General features: G+C 40.0%; 1 protein-coding gene across 21 annotated transcripts in view; it reads right to left on the reverse strand.

The window, feature by feature from the left end:
* The window catches only part of NRXN2 (neurexin 2), a 961844-nt gene that overhangs the window by 293215 nt on the left and 645443 nt on the right, over nt 1-23186 (reverse strand). The window contains exon 1 of one of the 21 annotated variants that reach the window (XM_073658339.1): nt 11679-12688. The exons of 18 other annotated variants lie outside the window; for them this stretch is intronic. In XM_073658339.1, the coding sequence (XP_073514440.1) occupies nt 11679-11949 (271 nt within the window). In that variant the 5' untranslated portion in view covers nt 11950-12688. Of the gene's footprint in view, nt 1-11678; nt 12689-23186 lie in introns of those variants that run through there. 2 more of the 21 variants (XM_073658340.1, XM_073658341.1) reach the window with 2 other exon arrangements.

Genomic DNA, 23186 nt, shown 5'->3' on the forward strand with positions numbered 1-23186 from the left:
ATCTGTATAAACATGCCCCAAAGTCTGATTGGCAGCTTGCTTACAGTGCACACAGGAAGTTTCCAATCAGGAGTGTGGGCAGGGTTATACACAGCTCAGCATTCTGAGCACTGCTACTTCTACAACAGGTAAAACAGGGATTCTATCAAAATTGCAGCAAGCAGCCCAGTAAGTGATACATCGTTGGAATCGAGCTCTCTTGCCCTATGTTATGCTGCTTTCAGATTACACAGCAAAACCTGCTGACAGATTCCCTTTAAAGCTATATTTTTCAGTATACTTGCAGGCACATGAGCTTTAACCTATTATTAAAGGAATACTAGCCACAGAAAATGCAAAAAAAAATCTTTCAAATTCCTCCATTATTTGAGTTTATGACAAAAAACAAAAACTGAGAAATATCTAAAAAAATCTTTTGTATAGGCCTCAAAAGTTTAGCCATGTTCCCCTTCTCTCGCTCACTGTAAGGGCTCGTCAGACGATCGCATAAATCGGACAAGTGCCATCCATCATTTATTGTATGGGGCTTTGCACATGTCCTAGGAAAAAAATGGCAGCATGCATGATTTGCCTCTGAGAATTGGATTCATGTCTATAAGTCCGCGAAAAAAACGGACTACACTTTGATGACATCTAAGTGTGGCCCGATTTTCATGGACTGACAATATGGAGAAGGTGGAGAAACTTTTTTTTTCTCTCCACCTCCGAGAAAATTGCATCCCACTCTGATCAAACTCTGATCAGAGTCTGATTAGCATAATCGGACCGATTTTTTTCAGATGGAAAGGAAACAGTCATGTAACTATAGCCTGAGGGTCTGGCTGTAAGGCAACTGGTTGCAGCAGAAACCTCCCATCACCTGCTCTATCTGCAGTTGACACGGGTGTATCAGGTTTGACAGACAGTCGTTCTGGATCCGGCTGTAGAAGGTCTCTGCATTTGACTTTGCAGATACCTTCTTGATCCTTTCATCTCTGGAGTGTAGTGGTATCCTTCTTTCGCTAGGACCCAGCAGTGATCTCCACCTTCTGCTACTAATTGACAAACCCTTGCTTTGATATATAAAAACTCTCAGTGTCTCCAGAGAGTCGCCAGTGATAGAACTATTTTCCCTTGTTCAGGCCTAGAGTACTAGCAGTCGGCTAGTTTCTTCTTGGAGTTTCTTGGTGGATAATTGTTGTCTTAAGCTAAGTGTATCCCCTTGTCTGTTTTCCTTGTTTGTCTTTGGTTGCAGTGGGGCTGACTAGTGCTCACCTCTTTCCCTCCTTACCTAGGGCCTAGCTCTAGGGACAGTTAGGGATTAAGTATCCTGCTCGGCGATAGGTGCGGATTTATTTAGGGAAGGTAGGGGAGACAGGTTGTTGCAAGATCTGCCTAGGGGTGTCCACTCTCCCTTTTCCTAGTTGTTGGGCTTTCCCCCTTTTCCCATTGTTGTACACTTGGTCCTCCCCTCAGCTAGCCTGACAGCAGTAGGGTGAAATATTACTAAGCCCCACCCCTTGACAATAAGGGGGGTATCAATAGGCTACCAGCTAAAGATGGAACTGGCCTGCAAGAAACTAATGGATCTTCTCTGCAACATTTCTATCAGACTGATTATTTTGGGATTGTGCAAAAAAATGCTGCAGACTAACAGTGGAGAAAATTATATTTCTTCTTTAATTTAGACATTAATTTCTAGGCTTAGTGTTCCTTTAAATGGTTTCATATTGAATACTAAAGCGTAACAGACTGAATTTTCCCCACTTCGTTGATCCAGAAAAAAAAAGAAAGTAATCAGAATAAATCTCTGGATCAATGACTTCCATGTAGCACAGTGTACCTCCACTTTGGAGTCATGTTGGAAAAATATTAGGTAGATGCTTAAATAGCAATTATCTGATATAATGTTATAATGACTTTCCATTAAATGTTGGACTGATCCAGATTTACGGCAGGGATCCCCAGCGAATAGTTTCTGCAGAAGACACATTATAGGCAACACTAAACTTGCAGTAAAGCTGCAATCCAGTGCAATGTATCATTGGATCACTTCTTCTTGCAATTAGAATATTACGATTTTAGGATATATTATTGAGGTCACTACGTTAGGCGAGTCCAAAGGTGGAGCATTAATATGGCAAACGATGAGTAATACTGTTCCTATGCTGAGCAGCAGACTTAGTCGGCTTAATTTAGTGTGAGCAAACAACATCAGCCTTCTGCATTTTGCATTATACATGTCTTGCTAGGAGCTGTCATAATGGCCTTGTGAAAGGCAAACATGACAATTCTCTGTAGACAGTTGCAGTTTCAATAAAGACCCTGAACCCACGCTTTAGAGGTTGGCTTTGTGCTATTATTTAACTGTGAAGGAGCCGGGCCATATACAGCCCTATCCATGCTAATAAAGGTGAATTGCACGCTGTACTAAGTGGCTGTACGACTGGGAGCCAAGAGACTTTTCCAAATTCCGAAAAAAAAAATGGCTAAAATAAATATTTTGGTTGAGAAAAAATAATTCTACCTATGTAACAATTCTTAAAATAATATATTAAAATATTACAAATATAATATTATATATTATAATATTATTTTTGGTGGTAATATGACTAGTAAGAAACAGAACATTACCTATTTTATAGAGATGGCGCGAATTGGTCCACCAGCCACATCGGTAATCTGTGGCTGCCAAGCAGGAGCCAAGCAAGCCACCTCCTACCTGCGAGTAAGCGGCTTTTTGTTTTGATTATCCGACCTAGCGGGATGTCACATGTGCAATGACATCACGTCAGGCTGGCCAATCAAAAGAAGAGCTGGTTATGCAGTAAAATTATTATTATTATTATTAATATTATTTATTATTATAGCGCCATTTATTCCATGGCGCTTTACATGTGAAAAAGGGGTATAATACAAGAACAATTACAATAATCTTGAACACAATGTGACAGCGACTGGTACAGGAGGAGCGAGGACCCTGCCCTCGAGGGCTCACAATCTACAAGGGATGGGTGAGGATACAGTAGGTGAGGGAAGAGCTGGATCTGCAGCGGTATGGTGGAGCGGTGGTTACTGCAGGTTGTAGACTTGTCGGAAGAGGTGGGTCTTCAGGTTCCTTTTGAAGGTTTCCACGGTAGGCGAGAGTCTGATACGTTGGGGTAGAGAGTTCCAGAGTAGGGGGGAAGCACGGGAGAAATCTTGTATGCGATTGTGGGAGGAGGAGATAAGAGGGGAGTAGAGAAGGAGATCTTGTGAGGATCGGAGGTTGCGTGCGGGTATGTAATGGGAGACTAGGTCAGAGATATATGGAGGAGACAGGTTGTGAATGGCTTTGTATGTCATGGTTAGGGTTTTGAACTGGAGTCTCTGAGCAATGGGGAGCCAGTGAAGAGATTGACAGAGAGGAGAGGCCGGGGAATAGTGGGGGGACAGGTTGATTAGTCGAGCAGCAGAGTTTAGGATAGATTGGAGGGGTGCGAGAGTGTTAGAGGGGAGGCCACAGAGCAGGAGGCTGCAGTAGTCAAGGCGGGAGATGATGAGGGCATGCACTAGTGTTTTTGCAGATTCATGGTTGAGGAATGTGCGGATCCAGGAGATATTTTTGAGTTGGAGTCGGCAGGAAGTGGAAAGGGCTTGGATATGTGGTTTGAAGGAGAGTTCAGAGTCCAGGGTTACCCCAAGGCAGCGAGCTTGAGGGACTGGGGAGAGTGGGCAGCCATTGACGTTAATAGATAGGTCAGTTGGGGGGGTTGAATGAGATGGCGGAAAGATGATGAATTCTGTTTTGTCCATGTTAAGTTTTAGAAATCTGGCAGAGAAGAAGGATGAAATAGCAGACAGACATTGTGGGATTTTGGTTAGTAAGGAGGTGATATCGGGTCCAGAGAGGTAGATCTGTGTGTCATCAGCATAGAGGTGATAATGAAAACCGTGAGACTCTATGAGCTGTCCCAGGCCGAAGGTGTAGATGGAGAAGAGCAGCGGTCCTAGAACTGAACCTTGGGGGACACCGACAGATAGGGGGCGAGATGAGGAGGTGGTGTGTGAGTGGGAGACACTGAATGTCCGGTCTGTTAGGTATGAGGAGATCCAGGATAGGGCCAAGTCTGTGATGCCGATAGATGAGAGAGTCTGTAGTTAGAGGGAATGGTCCACTGTGTCAAAGGCAGATGACAGGTCTAGGAGGAGGAGGACAGAGTAGTGTCGCTTAGATTTGGCGGTTAGTAGGTCGTTTGTGACTTTAGTCAGTGCAGTTTCAGTAGAATGGTGCGGTCGGAAACCAGATTGTAGGCGGTCAAAGAGGGAGCAGGAGGAGAGGTGGGAGGACAGTTCAGAACGGACATGTTGTTCCAGTAGTTTTGAGGCATAGGGGAGAAGTGATATGGGGCGATAGCTAGACACAGAGGATGGGTCAAGGGAGGGCTTTTTGAGGATGGGTGTGATTGAGGCATGTTTGAAGCATGAGGGGAAGACACCAGTTGTTAGTGACAGGTTGAAGAGGTGGGCTAGGGCTGGGATGAAGATAGTGGTAAGGTTTGGGATGCGGTGGGACGGGATTGGGTCAAGTTTACAGGTGGTGAGGTGTGATTTGGAGAGTAAGGAGGAAAGTTGATCTTCAGAAATGGTGGAGAAGGTGGTTTTGGAGGAGGAGGGTTGAGTAGGTGTGGGGAGGGGCTGTGGGGGCTTTAGGCAAAAGCTTTGTCTGATGGTGTCAATCTTCTGCTTGAAGAATGAGGCAAAGTCTTCGGCTGAAATAAGAGGAGAGGGAGGAGGCACTGGGGGACGAAGGAGAGAATTGAAGGTGTTGAATAGTTGTTTGGGGTTGTGAGACAAGGAGGATATGAGAGATGTGAAGTATGTTTGTTTTGCTGCAGTGAGTGTGGACTTGAAGGTAGTGAGGGACTGTTTGAATGCGATGAAGTGCTCATGGGAGTGGGACCTTTTCCATCTACGCTCAGCAACCCTGGTTGTGGTGTTGTATAAAGTGGCAGCAAATAGGAGGCGGTTTGCTGGGCTCCCATCTGGAAGTCACAGATTACTGCTAGGACGCAGCCTGTGAATTGATTCACACCAACTCTACTATAGTAAGAATTTACACTGGTCATATTATATCATTAAGAAGAGTGTGGGGGGATCTGATGGCAGCTACAATTCCCTTTGAGCATGTGCAGCTGTAACAAGACACCTGGCCAGCTTCAAAGAAGGGATTCTCACCCCCACCAGCTAGCTAGTATGCAACCTTCGACAGGAAGACCCTCTGTGGATCCAAGCCATGCGGTTTAAAATTGCTTTGTTAAGGCAGCTATGGTTTCATAAGTAGTTATGGAGATACTATACGTCCTAGCCATACATCACATTTATTTCCAAAATCCCCAGACCAGACCGGACTCTTTCTAGGGTCTCGATCTGTTCTAGCACCCAGTGGTATGGAGATACATAGAACAAAAGCTAGTAAAAGCTAGGTAGCAAACTGTGTTTAGTCTCCATGCGTAGCAGGGGCCTGGCCGGATCTGATGGCGCCAGAACCACCGCCCTAGGACCGTCCAGAAAAAAGTTATGATCTTTCATAGGTTTTGGGAGATTTAGCTACAAACCTTCATTGGGGACCATGAAGAAGCGCCTGCTCGGAGCAAAACGGCAGTTGTCTGCAAATAGGAGTATGCCATTCGCTTCCATGCTGTTACTTTTATCTATTTGGAAATAAAGTCTCTGAATTTTATGCACGAGTGAGAGCCGCATTTCCATCTCTTCTACAATATTATAACATGCAATAATAGGAACCTCAACAATCACAACATTCATTGTTCTGCCTTCGGCCTATGTAGCAGAGGGGCTCAGGAGGAGCCCAGCTAGTTATGCCACTGCTTCCAGAATCATGCTTCTTGCAGGTTACATTGAGGGTTTCATGCAATATTTTATCAGAATTTATTTTTGGGAAGAACATAGTAAATTTTGTAACAAGTTTCCACTATAGTGTAAAGTTAAATCAGCACTTTGCCCTACTCCGCAAGTCACATTTTCTCCCGTTTACATAGTGGCACAAAATTCTGTTGCTGTATTCATCACAAAGTGAAGCATTGAGAAGGATCCCTGGAAACGGGTGGCCGACCAAGAAAAGTTGTCAAGTCACAAGAAAAAAAAAAATCATCCAGAATGGAGCTCAGCATAAATCAGCCTGGTGCCAAAAACTAGGTGATTAGAACTAGCCCTGGCATTGGGACGCAGGAACAGTGGAAGTTACTACGCTAGAATATGCTATGTCCAAGTACTCTGATCTGTCTATCATTCCCAAATAAATGAGACCATCCCCATAATATTGCGCCTGATCGCCTTCTATCTAAACGCTATACCATTATCCCTGAGGAAGGTTAGGCGAAACGCGTGTCGAATCTCGTATCTGGGCAACTGGAAGATCATTTCATTGTGCAAAGTCTGTATTAAGGTGTTTTATTTACTAATCTGTCTGATTTTTACATATGAGCATTGCACTTTCACCTATATCTTATATGTTCCCATGGTCCACTATTGTTGTAATGCATTTACAATTTATTGACCAAATTGTTTTTTTCTTCACCTTATATCTTTTATATTAATTTTTGGCACATATATTCTATTATCTTGTGACTTTATATCTTCTTGACATCTATATATTAATTTATTTCATCTGGTTCCCCAGCCTCATATGTAACCATTAAAGGACATTATGGTGGGCACTCGACAGTCGAAGTGAGTTTCATGCACAGTGATAGAATAAGACTTAATATAATATTCAGGCCTAAGTCCTGTACAGACACTTTTGCTGCATTGAAAATACGTTATTTTCACTTGCATTTCGTCTGTGTTCTGATACTTCATAATATATTCATTTGTAGCCATGTCTTGTGTCGTCTTGTGTTGATTTTCAGCCACTTATGTCTAATAAAAATATTTTTCGCTACTTTCTTGCTTATTTCTTTTCTCAGGGAATTTGATTATATTATCTCTATGCAATATACTCTGTCCTTGGAAGAGCTGTAAATGCTACAGATATGTGATGGCTACAATGGGAGAATGACTGGAGCCTTCATTGTACAGGATGTAGTATAATAAGGAATGGAGAAAAGAAACCTGTAGAGAAGGACTAAGGAGAGTAACACTATGCCATAAAGAAAGTAGCAGAAGAAGAATGTCATCATGTCTGGATCTGAATATCTCAAGGCGCCGGTCCTGTGCAGTAATCTGTGCTTATATTCTGGGCTCGTGACACAAGGCTGTTAGCTGAAGAATGCTACATTGCCACCAACGTGCCATCCAGTGCTACAGCTATATTCTCTATAGGTGTATATCTCCATTCTCCAGGAGACACTGTCCTGCTTCCACCTGAGGATCATGCATCAGTCCATCAAGGAAACCCTGAACAACAACCTCTTCACATAGTTTACGTAGCTAACCAGAATCCAGGAGACATTGTCCTGCTTCCACCTGAGGATCATGCATCAGTCCATCAAGGGAACCCTGAACAACAACCTCTTCACATAGTCTACGTAGTCAACCAGAATCCAGGAGACATTGTCCTGCTTCCACCTGAGGATCATGCATCACTCCAGCAAGGGAACCCTGAACAACAACCTCTTCACATAGTCTACATAGCCAATCAGAATCCAGGAGACATTGTCCGGCTTCCACCTGAGGATCATACATCAGTCCATCAAGGAAACCCTGAACAACAACCTCTTCACATAGTCTACGTAGCCAACCAGAATCCAGGAGACATTGTCCTGTTTCCACCTGAGGATCATGCATCAGTCCATCAAGAGAACCCTGAACAGAAACCTCTTCACATAGTCTACGTAGCCAACCAGAATCCAGGAGACATTGTCCTGCTTCCACCTGAGGATCATGCATCAGTCCATCAAGGAAACCCTGAACAACAACCTCTTCACATAGTCTACGTAGCCAACCAGAATTCAGGAGACATTGTCCTGCTTCCACCTGAGGATCATGCATCAGTCCATCAAGGGAACCCTGAACAACAACCTCTTCACATAGTCTACGTAGCCAACCAGAATTCAGGAGACATTGTCCTGCTTCCACCTGAGGATCATGCATCAGTCCATCATGGGAACCCTGAACAGAAACCTCTTCACATAGTCTATGTAGCCAACCAGGATCCAAAGTGACGTACACAGAGCCATCACCTGTACACATCTCCTAAAGAAGGAGCAAGGGATGTCCCACACCATGAGATTTCAACAAGCCTTCCTTCCTCATCTCCCAGGAGAGCACTGGGCTTCCTATGTACATACACACATATATACAATATACTATATACATACACATGATATATATGAAGTATACATTATATGTATTTGACCTCTGAAACCTCTACAATCCTGGAAATGTGGATGGCCTATTTCCTGCTTCCAGAAGAAAGTCAACTATGGATGTGCATAGGACATTTCCCCTTCACTATAATTCCACCTGTTGTAGCTCGGAACAATTATGTACTAAATAGTAAAATATTGGGGTAAATGGTCTCTGAAATAGTGACCAGTGTCAGGCAGCTGGTGCCAAGGCACATAAAATCATAGGATGCATTAAAAGAGGCAGAGATGTCAGGACAAGAACATAGTTTTGCCTCTATACAAGTCACTAGATACTGTGTACAATTTGGTCTCTGGTGTATAGGAAAAACATAGCTGAACTAGAGCGGGTGCAGAGAAGAGCGACCGGGGTTATTAAGGGAATAGGTGGTCTGCAATACCAAGATAGGTTGTCAGACTTGGGGTTATTCAGTTTGGAAAAACAAAGGCTTAGGGGCGATCTTATTACAATGTTCAAATATAGGAGGGGACAGTACAGAGATCTGTATAACGATTTATTTTTACAACTAGGCCTGCAATGATGACAAGGGGGCATCCTTTATGTCTAGATGAAAGAAAGTTTCATCATATCACAGATGCAGATTCTTTACAGTATGAGAAATGAGACTATAGTTTTTTTTACTGTATAAGCAGTGATACTATAGATTATTTTTAGTATATGCTGTAAGATTATGGATTCTTCACTGTACAAGCAGTAAGACTGGATAATTTATTCTACAAGCAGTGGGACTATAGATTCTTTACTGTACAAGCAGTGAGACAATTGATTCTTCGCTTTACAAAAAGTGAGACTTTGGATTCTTTACTGTATGAGCAGTGAGACTATGGATTCTTTACTGTACAAGCAGTGAGACTTTGGATTCTTTACTGTATGAGCAGTGGGACTATAGATTCTTTACTGTAAGAACAGTGAGACTATGGATTCTTTACTGTACAAGCAGTGAGACTTTGGATTCTTTACTGTATGAGCAGTGGGACTATAGATTCTTTACTGTACAAGCAGTGAGACTATTGATTCTTCACTGGACAAAAAGTGAGACAATGGATTCTTTACTGTACGAGCAGTGAGACTACGGATTCTTCACTGTATGAACAGTAAGACTAAGGATTCTTTACTGTACGAGCAGTGAGACTATGGATTTGTCACTGTACGAGCAGTGAGACTATGGATTTGTCACTTTACGACCAGTGAGACTATGCATTCTTTACTGTACGAGCAGTGAGACTATGGATTCTTTACTGTACGAGCAGTGAGACTATGGATTCTGTACTGTACAATCACTGAGACTATATCTCTCCATCACTACATGTTTTAATGGTGGATTCAATGAAGTAAGGTCCCTGTTGCCTTTCTTGAAAAATATAATTACAGATTATGGATACCAGACTCTGACTTTGATCCAGTTATTTTCTGTAGTTGGGAAGGAATATTCCCCAAATATTGGGCAATTAGCATCTGCCTCATGGATTCCTCTGGACCTACATAGGTTTAACTCAACGAACTTGTGTCTTCTTTCAATGTTAACAACTATGTAACTATTTATTACAAAAAAATATGTCAAGGATTTTTAATGATCTATCATGCCCAATGCTAAACCTTCTTTAAGTATCTGGTCTTAGGACAAATTGCTGGCAGTGCCAGGCCTATCATCTGATACCAACAGCGCCCAACAGTCCCCATTACCTATAATAGGGTTGGTTCAGTTTCTAACATGGTGTCCATCATTTTCCCAGTCAAAATAGTGCAGCATGCTGACTGTGCTCTTCCGTCAATCATTTTTTACCAGTATCTGCAATAGAGGTTCCTGAGTGTCCAATGCAGATCTGAACAGAGCTGAAAACTAAACCCAGAAAATATCCTGCCTATAGCAACAAGCTCAAGGCTCCGCTTCTGCTCTCTTTAATGGAAATCCACTTGTGTTTTCCTAATATTTTTAATAGCAAGAATAACACAAATTTAACTCTACTGTCCATAAAAAAAAAACAACAAAAAAAAAACACCGGACCCTTGATGACCTCCCATTAAATTCAGTGATTCACCTGTAGCTTTTCTTAAAAAGAAGCCATGACACCAGTGTGAACAGAGATATTTGGAACCGATTGTAAAAATCATAAACCAAAAAATAAATAGAATAAACAAATAGAATGTTTAGTTCTATTGATCAGATGTTCACGTAAATATTTATATATCTGGTTATTTGGAAAGCTAACAGGTCAATGATCTCTCATATGTTGTCGATTCACGTCACTTGTCTTCTACTTGGCACGGTCTAGATTTATTCTTAGCCATTGGGATGTGTCAACTACTCATGTAGAGGTGGCACTTACATAATTCCTGCAGTGAGGCACTTATGAAATTCCTGTAGTTTTCTTGGCAAGTCAAGATACTAAGTAACAAAATATCATAATGCTGCTGCCCTATCATCAAATAAATATGCTTTAGAACCAGTTGAGCATGCTCGAGCCGCCCATCAGTCGAAATCAATAACTATTCTGCTCGATATACTGTAGATCCTCTACAATCATAAGGTAAATGTCTTCCAGCTAGGTATACTGATAATATTCGGGGAGGGGGTGAGGGTTTGATGAAAGAACATAAGAAAGGTGAACACCAAGAGTTTTCTGGTCGGGTGACAGACATCACTGTCATCTCCATGGGATGGATTGGAGAAGGAGAGAGATCAAAAGGAGTTCAACATCGTTGATGGCCGTAATTTTTTATCGAAGCCCTAATTGCAATAATGATATCGAATCAAGAGAAGCGACGACTTGAAATATCCAGAACACAAAGTATCCAATTCTAAAATGGACACCAAGGAGCATGGATCCATCTTATATAGACTTCGCACCATGACATTACCTTTCACTGTTCTTCCAACCCCAAGAATGGAAGGTCCTGAAACGTTTCAGAACCCCCATCCTTTACACCGATGCAATGCAAAGAATACATCACGGCCAGAACCTGCACCAATGCACCGACTGGGGAAATATCACTGACAAAATCTGTATCTGAAGATTAGATGTATCAGCTGTAATCTGGACATGATTCCTGCTAGAAATGCAGAACGATCTGCAGTAGACAAATCCTCGCTTCTGCAAAACCTTGTAGTACATTATTTAACCTGAAAGGATTGATGTTAAAATTGCCCAATTAATCCTCCCCGTCTCCTGTTCAGTGGCCCCAACATCCAACCCCATGTTCTCAGCATTGTATGAGAAAAAAAAAAAGCACAGAACAGATCAACACCGTCCAGATGAAGCTTCTAACATTCCAATTTTGTAACAAATTTGGACATAAAATTAACGCTAAATTGGTCACAATATTATACTCACCATGTCCCCCTCTTGTCAAGAATGGGGTCCTGTTAATGGCGATAGGGACTGTTCCATGCTTGTTATGGAAATGGTGCACATGGTGAGTGGTGCTGAGGCTGGACGATACCCGTGCTGTGTCCGAGACCCTGGCCAACGTCAAAAGGCCAAGGGGCAAAAGGGTCCGAACCCAGTGGCCGAAACTGGCCATGACCCCCAGGGGGCTGTCCGATGCTCCTCTGGGGGCCAGGGGAAAGGGCAAGCACAAGCCTTTCCTTTCCCAAATCAGCATGTCATGCTGACCCCCATTGCCTGTCTCAGACTATCTCCCCTTCCGATGCTCAAATGGAGAGGTAGAATGCTTCTGTCTGGGAAGAAAATGAGGGGTGTTACATTTGAGGGCATTAGCCTCCTCCAGCATCCATTGATTCCCTACAATATCCAGATTAAAAAGGTGACACAAGCAAAAAACAAAAAATGCAAAAAAAAAATTCTTGATTATTTTTTGGGGGGATATCCCCCCCCCAAAGGCTCCCCCCCAAAAAAATCAGTCCCTCTTCGTCTTCTGTTTGCAGAAATCCAGGGGGGAAAAAAATGACAAAGCAAAGGAATAGACAAGTGCCCTGGTTTATTTCAGAAAGCCCTCAGCGTGGATAAATCTCATCCGGTAAAGCTGTAGAGAATTCAACATCATGGACAGCGAAAGAGAGAAATGGAGGAGGAAAGGAGGATTGTGGCATAGAGGAAAAAAAACAGATTCACCACACAAATATTCCGTTTCAGATGCTTCTGTGCTTCCCGAGATGTTCTTGCTAGAATTTCCTTACCCTCTGGTGGAAAAAAAGGAAAACTATCCAGACCCTTTATGCCTCCTTTCACCCCCAAAAAAATAAAACAAAAAGGAGGTTTATTAAAAAAAAAAAAAAAAAACGAGATAAGAATAATCAACAGCAGAGGAAAGAGAGAGAGAGAAAGAGAGAGATCTGCCTGTGTGTGCTGCAGAGAGAAAGAGGAAGGAGGGAGGGAGGAAAGAGGGGGAGGGGTGAGAGATGAGAAGAGAGAGAAGGTGGGGGGAGCAGGAGAGACGGAGAGAGAAAAAGAGAGAGAGACAGAGAGAGGCAAGAGGAAGAAGCACACATAGCATTGAATGAGACAGGTGCAGGCAGGGGGATGTGGAAGAGGAAAAGGAGGAAAGTGCAGCGGGAAATGTAGGCGAGAAAGGGGTAGACAGTGACACCAACCCAAACAGAGTGGGAAGCAGAGAGTGGGAAGATGGAGATAAAAGGGGAGAAGTGGGAAAAAAAGATTAGAAGGAGGGATGATTGGATGGATGGAGGGATGCAGAACAGAGGGAGACGGAGATCGGAAAAATATATAACACTGCCATATAGAGGGAAAAGAGGAAAAGAAGGAGGGATGATTGGATGGAGGGATGCAGCATAGAGGGAGACGGAGATCTAAAAACTATATAACACTGCCATATAGAGCTAAATGGGGAAACGTGGGAAAAAAAGAATAGAAGGAGGGATGATTGGATGGAGGGATGAAGAATAGAGGGAGACGGAGTTCTAAAAACTATATAATACTGCCATATAGAGCTAAATGGGGAAACATGGGAAAAAAGAATAGAAGGAGGGATGATCAGACGGAGGAATAGAGAACAGAGGGAGACGGAGATCTGAAAAAATATATATAACACTGCCATATAGGGGTAAATAGGAAAAAGTGGAAAAAAAGAAAAAGGGATGATTGGATGGATGGAGGGATGCAGAACAGAGGGAGATGGAGATCTGAAAAATATAATACTGCCATATAGAGCTAAATGGGGAAAATTGGAAAAATAAGAAGGAGGGATGATCAAACAGCAAAGAGGGAGACAGAGGTCTAATCACTATATAACACTGCCATATAGGGGTAAATGGGGAAGAGTGGAAAAAGAAGAATAGAAAGTGAGATGATTGGAAGGAGGGAGACAGAACAGAGGTCTAAACAGTACTGTATATAATACTGCCATATAAAGCCAAATGGGGAAAAGTGGAAACAGAGGAATAGAAAGAGGGATGCAGAACAGAGGGAGACGGAGATCTAAACACTATATAACACACACTGCCATATAGAGCTGAATGTGGAAAAGTGAAAAAAAATAATAGAAAGAGAAATGATCATGTGGAGAATGCAGCATAGAGGGAGACAGTAACTAAAACTATATAACACTGCCTTATAATGCTAAATTGGAAAACGTGGAAAAAGAAGGAATACAAAGAGGGATGACCAGATGGCACAGAGGTCTAATAACTGTATAATACTGCCATATAGAGCTAAATCTGGAAAAGTGGAAAAAAAAGTAGTAGAAATAGGGTTGGTCATGTGAAGAATGCAGCTCAGAGGGAGATGGAGATCTAAAAACTATATAACACTGCGATATAGAGCTAAATTGGGAAAAATAGAAAAGAAAATAATAGAAATGGGGAAAGTTAGGTGGAGGATGGAACACAGAGGAAAACAGATATATAGTTTTTACAACACTGCCATATAGAGCTAAATGGGAAAAAGTGGAAATCAAAGGAATAAAATGAGGGCTTACCATAAGGCACAGAGGTAGACAGAGGTCTAAATGCTATATAACACTGCCATATAGAGCTAAAATGGTGAAAAATTAAAAAAAAGGAATAGAAAGAGGGATGATCAGAGGGCACAGAAGGAGACACGGGTCTAAACACTATATAAAACTGCTACATAGAGTTAAATGGGAAAAGTGTGAAAAAAGTAGAAGAAATAGGGTTCGCCATGTGGAGGATGCAGCACAGTGGGAGACTGAGGTCTAAAAAACATCTAAAAATGCCATATATAGGGAAAAGTGGATAAAAAAGAATAGAAATGGGGAGGATGAGGTGGAAGATGCAGCACAAAGGGAGACAGAGGTCTAAAAACTATACAACACTGCCGTGTAGAGATAAATGGGAAAAAGTGGAAAAAGAAGGAACAGAAGTGGGGACAATAAGGACAGAGGGAGACTGAGAACTATATAACACTGCCCTATCGAGCTAAGTAGGGAAAAGTGGAAAAAGAAGAAATAGAAAGAGGGAAAAATGGGAGGAGGATGCAGCACAAAGTGAGTCAGAAGTCTAAAAACTCTAAAACACTGCCATATAGAGCTAAATGGAGAAAAGTGAAAAAAAAACAAAAAGGAATAGGAATGATCTGGAGGAGGATGCATAACAGAGTTAAAAAAAATTGTATAATATTGCCATATAGCGCTAAATGGGGAAAGTAGAAAAAGAATGAATAGAAAGAGTTATGATCAGGCGGAAGATGTGGCACAAAGGGAGACAAAAGTCTAAAAACTATGTAACACTGCCATAGAGAGCTAAATGGGGAAAAGTGAAAAAACAAACAGGAATAGGAATGATCTGGAGGACGATGCAGAACAGAGGTCTAAAAATTGTACAACACTGCCATACAGAGACAGCTGGGGAAAAGTAGAAAAAAAAAACAAAACTGGAGATGAGGAGGTGAAGGATGCAGTGCAGGGGGTGAAAGAGGTCTGAAAACTGTATAATACTGCCAAACAGAGGTAAATGGGGAAAGGTAGAAAAAGAATGAATAGAAAGAGTTATGATCAGGAGGAAAATGTGGCACAAAGGGAGACAAAAGTCTAAAAACTATGCAACACTGCCACGGAGAGCTAAATGGGGAAAATTGGAAAAAAGGAGGATTAGAAATCGGTGTGATCAGGCAGAAGATGCAGCACAGATGGAGACAGAGGTCTAAGAACTTTATAGTACCACCATATACAGCTAATTTAGGAAACATGGAAAATAAGGTACAGAAATGAGGAAGATCAGGCAGAAGATGCAGCACTAAGAGTTATGGCGGTCTAAAAATTATCTGAAACGTTGCTCTATAGAGAAACATGGGGGAAAATGGAACTAAAAAGCATGAAATTATGAAAAATTGGGTGTAAAATCAGAAAAAGAAAAATTGCAAAATGTTGAAAGGTGATACAGAGAAAAGATATTGGTAGAGAGTGATAAATCCATTATTAACTCGCACCCACACCTGGGAGATACTAAATAATGCAGTGGGATATTTTTTAGGAGAAGGAGGGGTGATCTCACCCTGTGATCCTTCACACTAATATCCTCCTCCACGAAAAACCATGAGACAGTTTCCTCCTACACAATCATCCTATAGATCTGCCTGAATATCAGGAAATATTTCCACGCAGAAAGAGACGGCTGTGATATAAGTGAGAAGGAATAAGGATGGAAGTTATGAATAAGAAAATGTTCAGAAAGAGGAGAATGAAGAATTAGGTCAGTGCCAACCTATCGGCATAATAAATGAGTTCTAGAGGCGTTAACGCGGCGTGATGTCAGAGGGGAGGAATATATTTATGGCACAACTAAAAAAATAAGTGTGAATTGTAAGGTAAACTATCAATGTCAGAAGCAAAGAGATGAGAAGAAATCATAATATATTTGATGTACAGAGACAATCTCTTATCCTCAATACATATAAGGAACAACAAGGAGTAAAAAGTAAGATGTAGCCATAAGATGAAAAAAATAACTATTTGTATTATTTACTATTTCTACTTTTATTTACCTTTTTGATCAAGGCGATTACAGAGAATCGGGGAGCAAAATGTTCCTGGTTTTAATCTATATGTGGAACAGAGGTATGGCATAGCTTTAATAATTCTCTTTTTATATATTCTCATGGAGGCCATTTAGCCCGATTCGCAGCGCTGAAGATCAATGCTACCGTCTTATATTGATGAGCGAATATTTAGAAAATTCTCTAAAGAGTCAAACGGCAACATTTACATTACAGCTTAAATCTAACACATCTTGCATTCATTGCATTCTTTCCTTTGCATTAGTCAACAATTTTATAGGCTTGAATATTGCAAAATAATATGACACAATCTCTTTCAGTGGTGCTTAAAAATATGTGAACCCTTCGGAATTTTTCATATTTCGGCGTAAATTTCACCTAAGACCACATTGCGTTAAGTTATGTAGTCTTAAAAGTAGATAAAGAGAAACAAATCAACAATTGAGTGAATATTAGAGTATCAATTTTTTTTTTAATTGAGGAAAATGATTCAGTATCACATGTCTGAGTGGCAAAAGTATGTGAACCGTTGCATTCAGAATCTGGTGCAGCAATAACTGCATATAAACATTTGGGGTAATTTTTGATTAGCCAATGGTGTAGAAAAAGGAAAGTACTGCACATCCAAAAATTATACGTTAAGCTGAAGCCGCTAGGTAAAAATCATCAAAACTGATCATGAGGTTCTTAATTTAATATTCTGATCAGACTACATAAAGCCCACTGCCACGTCATGGCAAACCTCTCAGTGGGTCCATAACTTTTTATAGCCTTAAAAGGTGCGTTGCCGTGCGCAAACTACCGCCCCCGCGACAGTGCACAAGCAGGGCGGACAACCCGATGCCTCACAGCTGCAACGCTGCAAGGTTGAATCCCCATGAGTCCAGACCACATCGTCCCACAAGCACAAAACCATAACAATGGTCACCAACATCAAGTGAAAGGAGCTAGAGTCCTAGTGTGGTCTGGAGTCATGGGAACTCAGCTTTGCAGCATGGGTGCTGTGAGGCACCAGGTCATTCGCCCTCCTGGTGCATTGTCGCTGAGTAGGTGGTTGGCACATGGTGCCGCACCTTTATGGCTATAAAAAGGTAGAGACCCACTGAGAGGTTAGATGTGATGTGGCAGTGGGCTTCATACAGTCTGATCAGAATATTAAACCAAAGACCTCATGTTCAGTTTTGTAAATTTTTGCCTAGCAGCATTTGATCCACATATGATTTTTGGATGTGCGGTCCATACCTTTTTCTACAGCATTGGTAATTTTTGATTAGTCTTGCACATCGGCTTGGAGGAATTTTAGCCCATTCCTCCCTACAAAACAGCTTCAACTTTGGTGTGTTGATGAGTTTTCTCCCATGGATTGCTCCCTTCAGGTCCTTCTATAATATTTCTATAGGATTAAGGACAAGACTTTGACCATTCCAAAACTTTAACTACATTCTTTTTTAACGATTGTCTCATAGAACAACTTTGTGCTTTGGGTCATTGGGTCTTGCTGTCTGACCTATGTTCTCTTGAGATTTGGGTCATGGACAGGTGTCCTAACATTTTCCTTTAGAATTTACAGGTAAAATTTAGAATTCATTATTCAAATCAATGATGGCTGCTGTCCTGGCCCAGAGGCAGCAGATCAAGTCCAAACTATGATATTATCACCACCCTGTTTCAGAGATTGAATTAGGTTTTTATACTGCAATTCAGTGCTTGTTCATCTTTCTCCAAATATAACACTTTTCATTTAATCTAAAAAGATCTTTTTTAGTTTCATTCGCCCACAAAATATTGTTCCAACAGCCTCCTGGATTGTGCAGGTGAACTTTAGCAAACCACAGAAGGTCAGCAATGTTCTTTTTGGAGAGCAGTGGATTTCTCCTTCCTCCTGATGATGAACTTTGGAACATTAATGTAAGCTAATCTGTGAGAGGCCTTTAGTTGCTTAGAGGTTACGTTGGGTTCCTTTGTGACCTCACCCAACTCTTGGAGTGATCTTTGTTTGTCGATCGCTCCTGGGGAAGGTAATATTGGTCTTGAGTTTCTTCTATTTGTACACAATCTGTTTGACTGTGGATTGGTGGAATCCAAACTAATAATAATAATTATTTTTATTTCTATAATGACATAAAATTCCACACCACTTTACATTTCAGAGGAGACTTGTACAGACGATGAAGACAAACTCTCTACAGATGGTTTTATGACCTTTTCCAGCCTGATGAGCATCAACATCGCTTCTTCTGAGGTCCTCAGAAATCTTTGTTCTTGCTATTATACACTTATACAAATGTGTGTTGTGAAGATCAGACTTTCGAGATTCCAGTTCTTTCAATAAAACGGTTGTCTCTCTCTCTCATCTGATTGTCTTCCCTCCTCTGATTTTCTCATGAGCTCCAAACGCATACTACTATCTTAATGGATAGTTACATTTGAGCTTTTCTTAAAGAGTATCTAAGCTTTCAAGTAATTTTTCAGAATAAGTTGTCATCTGTGTACATGAGAAATAACAATCTGGCCACTATATAACTTGGTTCCTGCATTTTTCACCAATTTTCCCCATTGTATTCACTATCTCTTAAAGGGAACATATCATTAAATTGATGCTGCCTGAAAAATGGGCAGCATGAATTAAAGCCTGGCTGCGCAACTGTAGCCAGGCATGTTTTTTTCTGAAACAATCCAGCATTTCAGGGAAAGCACAATATGGAAAACCAGCTGAGAACATTAGGGTCAGACCTTCATAGTGCACTGATGTCCTTGTTTAGCTTCTCTCCACCATATTCCAGTTGATTGGCAGATCTTCCAGGTGTGTACATAGGGAATGTCCCCAGGCCAGCTTTTCAGACTATACTTTCTCTGAATCACTGAATCATTTCAAAGTAAACCCTACCTGGCTGTGCAACCAAGCTGTAAGTCATTCAGACAAAGAATCTAATGACAGGTTCCTTTTAATTTGCAATTGACTGTGAGCTAGTGGGAGGAGATTAGCTGCTAAGAGGTCTCCCAAAGAGAGTACCCACTGAGGATTCTTGATTTATTTTTCAGCACACAGACAGAAGCAGCAGAGCTATGGAGGAATTTACACAGCAGTACTGAGCAGTGTAGCTGTGAATCCAGCTCTGGAGTGAGGTGAACTAGTTATTAGAATGCTCAAAGTAAATGGTAAATTTGTGAGGCAGGGGGAGGGTCATAAGCTACGAAAGAAGCAGATTTCTCTGATGAGATCTATCACAAAGTTTCTTACATCTGCCTGTACTATTGATCTATGTAAAGTCTGTTAAAATTATAGTACTCATTCAAGTTAATTTTTGCCTGGTCTTTCCATTTGCACTTGTGGATTTTTTGCTGAATAAAATATAATGAAAATGTTGCACGATCGTTTCAATACTCATTAAAAGTTAAAAGTTGATCTAAAACGTTATACAAAAAAAAAATAGGTGCTCAAGTAAATTTTTGCAAAAATTTTGCAATATTTTTCTATAGTTTATTTTATTTGACAGTAAATTATTATTATTTTTTAGCCAAAGTGGGTATAATTCAAAGTTCCAGACACTTTTAATTATATTTATCAATTGTGAATTTTAGATAGACATATATGAAAGATAGATAGATAGATAGATAGATAGATAGATACTGTAGATAAATATGAGATAGGTAAATAGAAATAAGAGAAAATATATATATATTTTTAGATGAATAGATACATAAATTGTATAAATCATAGATAACATAGATAGATAGATAGATAGATAGATATTAGATAGATAAATATGAGATAGGTAGTTAGACCTAAGAAAATAGATAAATATATACTGTATATATGATTAGATGAATAGATACATAAATTGTATGAATTAGATAAAATAAATAGATAGAAGATTTAACAAATAGATATACAGATGAGACATTATAGATAAATTATAGATAAATTATATAGATCATAGATAAAATAGATAAATAGATTATATATAGAGAGAGATTAGATATAAATGAAATATGTCAATAAATAAATTATATAAATAGATTGATAAAATAGATATATTAGATGGATAAATAAATTAGGTGATAGACAGATATAAGATTAGATAGATACATAGATATAGATAGATAATAGATAGATATGAGATAGATAGATAGATAGATAGAGATAGATATGATATAGATAGATTGTAGATAGACAATAGATAGATAAATAGAGATAGATATTAGATAGATAGATAGAGATAGATATGATATAAATAGATTATAGATAGACAATAGATAGATAAATAGAGATAGATATTAGATAGATAGATAGATAGATAGATAGATAGATAGATAGATAGATAGATAGATAGATAGATAGATAGATAGATTTGGATGTTTGCTTATCCAATCTGTAAATGAATCCTGCATTATATTTTCATGGTTCAGGGAATTCTACAAATTGATTCATATGAGCAGAGCTTCGCAGTCAGTAAGGGGTTCACTGTCAAAAAGAATCATAGAAAATCAAACATGCGTCTTCAGATCTGCTTATCACAAGACGATAATGAGGGTTATATACGGTTAATACAACTTCTCATCAAATATAAGAAAGATTTAATACGCGCTAACAATCACTGTGAAAGTTTCATGAGTGCGGGGTTTAGTTGTCAGACATGGGGGACAGTTACTTTCTAATGCACCGTGTAACAATGTTAATTGTTATAATTCTAAAATAACATTCTCAGTACCAATCACTGTTATCTGGTGATGAGATGGGGCGTATAGCTGCTACTTTCTACTAGTCCACGTGTAAACCAGGAGGAACATCTGCTAACTGCTATTCCATGTGAATCAGATTCTTTTTCTCTAATGTTCAGTAACTTTATGCTAAAAAAAGAATAAAAATCACATAGCAAGTGTGAATACAGGTATACTTCAAAAGTGAAGATATAGGTGTGAATGCACTGAAAGGGTTTATTCACATCTCAGCAAGTTATTCCATTTCCATGTGATGGGTGATAACTAGCTGATCGCAGGGGGTCCACCCGTTGGGATGCCCACTTGTATTGAGAATGAGGTTCTGATGGAGCAATTGGAGCACAATACTGTGCTTGATCAGGACATTTTCTTGACCATTTCCCAACATCTGTGCCATCATATGGAACGGGCTCAGTAACTGAGCCTGCTCAAGACTTTCATTTTTTTGGCCCTTGCCAACGTATTCAGCGGGCTCAGTAACTGAGCCCGCTCAATGTGCAATGGGTGCAAGATGTGTTATACAGCCGACATATGCCTCAAACAGAAGCGACAGGAGCTGGCTCTGATCACTGTTTTGTTTTGTTTTTTTAAACCTATGCGATTACGGGAAGCCACAGGCTGGGCTTCATTGGAGACTATCATTTATCTTAGAAACTGCTATTTCTTATAGTATTGTGGTATATAGAACAATCAATCGAACATTCACAGAATGAAGTCTCCTACGAGGACTAAAAAATAGAGATAAAAAAAAGTTTAAAAAAGATTCAAATGAAATGCAAATCACCTCCTTTTTGCTAGCTTCAAAATAAAGTAGTAAAAAAAAAAATCAACATATTTGTTATTTCTACAGCTACGCAAGTCGGATCTATCAAAATATTTCACCCATATGGTAAACAGTGTAAAGAAAATACCAGAATTGCTGCTTTCAAACTACAGCAAAATACTATAAAAAACACAATCCAAATATTATATACACCCCAAAATGCTACAATTAAATCAAAACAAGCCCTTACAAAGCTCCATTCTCCGAATTATAAAAATGTTACCGGTCTCTTGAAAATGGCGACACAAACTAAATTTTATTTTTTTCCTACAAATTTTAATTTTTTTTCCCTTTTTATAAAAAAAAAAAAAAAACGTTTGGTATCACAGTAATTGTACTGTCCTGAAAAATCATGATGCGCCAGTTTACCATAAAAGCAACCTCCCCAACCCCTCTAAAAAAAAATTTATGGTGGAATTGCTCTTTTTCACCATTTCATTACAATTTTTTCCCTGATTTTTCAGTACATTGTAAGGTAAAATGAACAGTTTCATTGAAAACTACAACTCGCTTCAGAAAAAAACCTAACAAACTAAAAAAAAAACCCTCTCACATGGATAGGTTGACGAAAAGAATGGAAAAATGGAAAATTGCCAGTTTATGAAGGGGTTAATATGACTATCATATGTCACTATAATATGACATACGGATGTGAAACCTGAATGATAAAGAAACAAGACAGAAGAATCGACGCCTTCGAAATATGGTGCTGGAGAAGGATGTTCTCAATACCATCGATGGCAAGAAGAACAAACCAATCAATTTTGGAACAAATCAAGCCAGACATGTCACTGGAAGCAAAGATCACCAAGCTACGACTTGCCTACTTTGAACACATCATAGGAAGAGAACAATTATTGGAGAAGGACATCATGGTGAGAGGAATAGAAGGAACAAGGCGAAGAGGAAGACCAGCAACCCGATGGCTTGATAGTATCAAGATAATGGAGGAGAAGACCCTGGTGGACCTTCTAGGCTTGCACAAGATCGATCTTACTACAGATCGTTCATCAATGAAGTCACCGTGGCTCGAGATCAAGCTGAAGGCCGTTAATAATAATAATAATAATAATAATATGACTATTAGATTAAACACGGGGGTGTAGAAAGGGTTAAACCAGACATTGATCACTGAAGTGTTAGTAATACTGTATAATCAGACAAATAAGAGTGGTCCGCCTCGTGATTCCGGCTTATGAAGCCACATATGCAATCAATGTCTTTGAGCTTTCCACAAGCGGCGCTTTTATGAAAACTGAAGAATATTCTAAAAACACACCGTCTTGTGCCGTCAAATCTGGTCCAAAATATTTCTCCTTTGTTTAATCAGATCTTCTCTTTGTAAGAAACACACAAATTGATCA

Source organism: Phyllobates terribilis, unplaced genomic scaffold (assembly GCF_046119375.1).
Source record: "Phyllobates terribilis strain yellow unplaced genomic scaffold, ASM4611937v1 Scaffold_13__5_contigs__length_258822181, whole genome shotgun sequence".
NCBI classification, from domain to species: Eukaryota; Metazoa; Chordata; class Amphibia; order Anura; family Dendrobatidae; genus Phyllobates; species Phyllobates terribilis.